The sequence below is a fragment of the Silurus aristotelis genome, assembly GCF_946808225.1.
Source record: "Silurus aristotelis genome assembly, chromosome: 7".
In the NCBI taxonomy this organism is placed as follows: Eukaryota; Metazoa; Chordata; class Actinopteri; order Siluriformes; family Siluridae; genus Silurus; species Silurus aristotelis.
Window position 1 is genome coordinate 2,630,122 of NC_139580.1, and position 5,014 is coordinate 2,635,135.

The 5,014-nt window shown below is 40.5% G+C and overlaps 1 protein-coding gene across 1 annotated transcript; it reads left to right on the forward strand.

Annotated features, from left to right (window-relative positions):
• Positions 1-219: 219 nt before the first annotated feature.
• rps18 (ribosomal protein S18) lies at positions 220-3,099 on the forward strand. Its single transcript, XM_083545749.1, has 6 exons — positions 220-308; positions 1,443-1,541; positions 1,671-1,757; positions 1,841-1,942; positions 2,789-2,880; positions 2,988-3,099. The coding sequence occupies exons 1-6, from the start codon at positions 306-308 to the stop codon at positions 3,061-3,063; spliced, it is 459 nt and encodes a 152-aa protein (XP_083401875.1). The 5' UTR covers positions 220-305; the 3' UTR covers positions 3,064-3,099.
• Positions 3,100-5,014: the final 1,915 nt, after the last annotated feature.

The following is a 5,014-nucleotide window of genomic DNA, read 5'->3' on the forward strand; positions in this document are numbered from 1 at the left end:
GGTAAATATATATTTTTTAATATTACAAAAATATACACAGCAATGCCAAGGGAATGAGAATACAAAATAAGAGTTATGTGTTATAAAATTAAAAAATTAAATAAAGAACATGATAAGATTATTTAGTGATCATTAGATTTTTAGAAGATTATTAGTGTTTTTTTTTTAGGGATATATTTTTTTTTACAGATTTTCTCTTTGGGACATTTTTTGGCTTAGTGACGGCTCCACTTCCGGTATAAGGACGGGGTGAAAGTCTCGCGAGATCTCCGTCACTTCCTCTTCGCGCGGAACCAGCTTCCAAGATGGTGAGTGTGAGCCTGAGCTTTAAGACATTTCCACTCTAAATCTGTTCCCATCGCGTTCCCGGGGCAGGTTTCCTCCACACCGGGGGGAGAAATAATTCAGGGCTGATGTGTAGATTATGGATGTTATTGTATTTATGCTCGGAGATGGGAGATGATGGGAGATGTTTGGAGATAAAGGGGTGAGATGTGCTGCTTGGTGTTATGGCGGATCTCAGGGCACTTCAGCAGGAGTGTTATAAAGGCCAGATGTGTACAGAGACACAGTGTAATTCATTAAACAGCTGGATTTGTAGATCTCGCCTATGTTTTATAGAAATATAAAGACTAGACACATGTTGGTCTTCTCTGTGTGGGTGAGAAGATCTCAGGTGGTGGTGTGAACTTTCCTGTTTATAAAGATTTATTATAGAGAAGTTCAGTGCAGAGTCTGAAGAAGTAGAAATCACCAAAATATCCATGCTGTTTATTCATATTTCAGTTTAAAACATCTCAATAAAGTGGTTTATGGTGTCCAGAAGTTCTCCAGGTCCAATGGTGTCCTGAACACTTCAGATGGGCTTAATTTCACATTATTGGGGTTTACTGGGGTTTTATAAGGTTTCTGAGATGCAGTGTGTGGAAAGATCACGCTGGGGTTTGTTTTCTAAGCTGTAGAAGTGATGTAGTATCTGAGATTATGTGGTTAGAGAGACTCTGGTTCTTCTGTCCAGGATCTCTGTCTTCCTGGTGAAACTTCTAAACATGTGTAAAAGGGTTCTGACTAAGAAACTGTGCCTCTGGGCCACGTCCCAATTCATCTACTGTCTATCTTCAGTAGTATTTCAGACTCAGGTTCTCAACGGTTCTCGCTCTCCTTCTTCCTGATTAAACTTCTAACATGGTGAAGTAATATTACCCATAATGCTTGGTGTGAAGGAGGACTTGTTTATGGATGGGGTGTAGGGAAAAGGAAGATGGGTGAGAACGTGTGAAACCATGGCGACCAGTTTCACCATGTTTCTGTACTCTGAACACTTATTTAAAACTCGATTGAGTAGCCCTGGTGGTCATGTGACCCACACACAGGTTTCTGATTAGTGAATTTCTGAGATGTCATAGAGTTCATTCCAGTCTGCTCTGTTCTTCCTCCCGCAGTCTCTCGTCATTCCCGAGAAGTTCCAGCACATCCTTCGTGTTCTCAACACGAACATCGATGGTAGGAGGAAGATCGCCTTCGCCATCACCGCCATCAAGGTCTGACCAAACGCTCGCTTCTGATAAGTGTTTTATTCTGTTCATCTGTGTTCTCCTTGATGCTGAGGTGTGTGTGTGTGTGTGTGTGTGTGTGTGTGTGTGTGTGTGTGTGTGTGTGTGTGGGTGCAGGGTGTCGGTAGACGGTACGCCCACGTTGTCCTGAGGAAGGCCGACATTGATCTCAGCAAGAGAGCTGGAGAACTCACTGAGGATGAGGTACGACATCAGAGTGTGAGATTGATAAAAGTACGATGGATGATGATGATGGAAATGTTGATGGAATGTTTTTATCTCCGCAGGTCGAAAGGGTGGTAACGATCATGCAGAATCCTCGCCAGTACAAAATCCCAGACTGGTTCCTCAACAGGCAGAAGGACGTCAAGGATGGAAAATACAGCCAGGTATGAGATGAGCTGATGAGGTTTCCTCCATTCAAGTGGGGATTATGGTGATCTGCAGTGTTGAGGCTGATGGAACAGAACTTTTGGTGTGACCTCAGAGTGAGATCACACATGGAGCTTGGGTCTCTGGAAGATTGTTTCTTGCTTTTATGAGAAAACAGTCAGCAGGATGTAATTGAGATGTTTGATCTCTTTGGGCTGATGTTGATCTGAATCTCCTGGTTTTAGAATCAGATAAAGTGTGACCTTTTTGGAACGTAGGTGTAGTTTGGTGAAGTTTAGTTTTTGATGCTGGAGAAGAACATTTCATTATCTCGACTAATGGCTGGATTAATGTAGTACTTATAAACAGGATCAGGAATATAATGAATTATATATACATTTAAAATATCTGGGGTTGGGTGATGTCTCAAAAATATCAACATGATACTCAAACATCTGAAACGCTTTTAATGGAACTTTTAAACTATGAAGTTAAAACTATTGTAACTTCTTTTTATGCCTAAAATGAGTTTTATTAAATCCTGTGGAATCACTGGTGCCTGTTTAGTGTTTAATTTCTAATGATTAAAAATGGACAAATAAGTAAACACAGTAATGTATCATGAAATCTTTTATCGTGATATTCATCGTATCGATATATCGGTCCAGTCTTGCTACATCCTGCTTCAGAAGGGTATGGAGTTGTTTTGTTAAAGTTCACCAGAAAGACAAGTGTATAGTAAAATGTGCTGTTTGGCCACATGTCAGCATTAAGACCTGTAGGTTCTGGTGTGTGTGTTGTGTAATAGTTGTGTGAGAAATTATATTGGACATGTATAGTAACTCCTTCATGGTGTGTTTCAGGTTCTGGCCAACGGTCTGGATAACAAGCTGAGAGAAGATCTGGAGAGACTGAAGAAGATCAGGGCTCACCGTGGTCTCAGGCACTTCTGGGGGTGAGGATGTGTTTTATTATTCCTCCATGTGCTCTGTGTTGGAGACTACAGAATACTCCAGGTGTTCCAGGTTCTTTATTAATTTATATTTATTTTTCTCCCTCCAGTCTGCGTGTGCGTGGACAGCACACTAAGACCACCGGCCGTCGTGGTCGTACCGTCGGTGTGTCCAAGAAGAAGTAAACGCTCACCGATGTTAATAAACCCACAGTTCAGAAACTTCACGCTCTCTGCCTGGTTATTAGTGTTTGGGTTATTGTGATTTTACTTTGAGCTCTTTCAGATCTTTAATTTTTTTAAACCAGAACCCAAATCTTAAAATGCACCCTCAGAAACCACATCACTGTGGCTCCATAGTAACCAGCTTACACTCAAGTGCAGGTTTTATCAGTTGCCTTCCACCATCTGATGATGCATCTGGACATGTCAGATGATTATTATTGGTTCTGCTCTTACCTGGTATTAGGTGTGAGCTGAGGTGTTGGTGGAATGAACTACTACATGATTCTACGTCAGACTTTAAGTTGACTGCTTCCTCTAATACAAGTAGTAATTAAATTAAATTAGCACCAGAAACACACTGCTTCTGAGCCATTGTTTCTCACCAGATCAACATGAGGCATTTCACCAGTTGAGTTGAACTCTGAGCTGAAATGGTCCTGTGGAAGAGAAAAAACATTACGTAAGGAAATGTGAAATTAAAGATCAATGATAATTGGGACAGTCTTCTCCCTCTAGTGCAGTTCTGTTGGAGAGCATTAGTAGTTTTTGAGTCCTGGGGTGCAGTCAGCGTTCCAATTCACACTAAATGTGTTCAGTAAGGTTGGAGATTTGTAGCAGGGAGATCTTCCACTCCAACTCTAGCAAAACATCTTCATGGAGCTGGTGTTGTGCACTGAGGTATTCTGCTGGAACAGGTTTGGGTCTTAGTTCAAGTGGAGGGAAAAGATTCATGCTACAGCATCCATACGTGTACAACTTTGCATTAGCAGTTTGGTGAAGAACCACATGTGGCTGGAAAAGTGAGGTGTCCAAATACTTTTGGGTATAGATTCGGCTAAGGTGGTTATATTTTGACAAATAGAAAAAAAAATGAACAAATTTAATTCTCTGAAATTCTGTTTAGTCTTTGTTCATGTTGCAGATGGACTTTATAGCTGCAGTTCAGATTCCATTTATCTGCAAAATCACTTTTTACTTTGTAATAAATGTTTGGGTTCTGTTTTAGTTTTCAAGATGGTTTTTGTCGGTTCTAAACTAGTCTTTATTTCTGTTCAAACCTAAAAATACAATTTCATTTATATAAACTCAGAGCTCAAACAGCACCATGTCAACGCAAAAAAGCCCACGTGTGAATATAACAGTGAATTAAATCCACCTTTTAAACACAATTCTGCTGAACAGAACTGCATTGTGTGGGCACTGATCCAAACCCAGAACTATCAGTACCCTGGTTCAGTGTCTGTTTCCTGTCTCAATATCCCTAAAGAAGTTCTCATGAGACAATACAATAATCCTGTTTTAGTTTCTGTACATGTAACTGACTGAACTCATGGTTTGTGTTCTGGACTCATCTTACACCTGCTCTTGTGGAGATTACGGTGTCATGTCCAGGTAAAAAAGTGTTTAGGTTCCATAACGGTGGCTTTCAGACTCAAATCATTACTTTTTTTTTAATTGATAAGCACATGTTAATAAACGACCCCTATGAGGTTCTTCCCACATGTTGTGAAGTCTGAAGCACACAGCTGTATAGAGCATCTCTGTACACTGTAGCTTCACTATGTCCCGTCAGGAAGCTCAAACCTGTTCCTGGTTTAGTATAATTACATCGTTCTTGATGTGAAGGTTGGAGAAGAAGAACTCTAGTGTCCTGCACAGAGCCCCGACCTCCTGAACCCCATCAAACACCTTGGATCAACTGGAGACCAGATTTCACTAATTAATGCTGGTTTATCTGCATCTGCATTATCTGAATGAACACTAATCCCCACTGCCACACTCTAAAGTCTAGTGGAAAGACTGGCGCTCGTTTTAACAGCAAACACGGGGAAATAAAATTGGAGATGTTCAACAAGAAAGATACTGTTGGTCATATGGTGTATTATAATAAGGCTATTTGAATTGGTTTTGT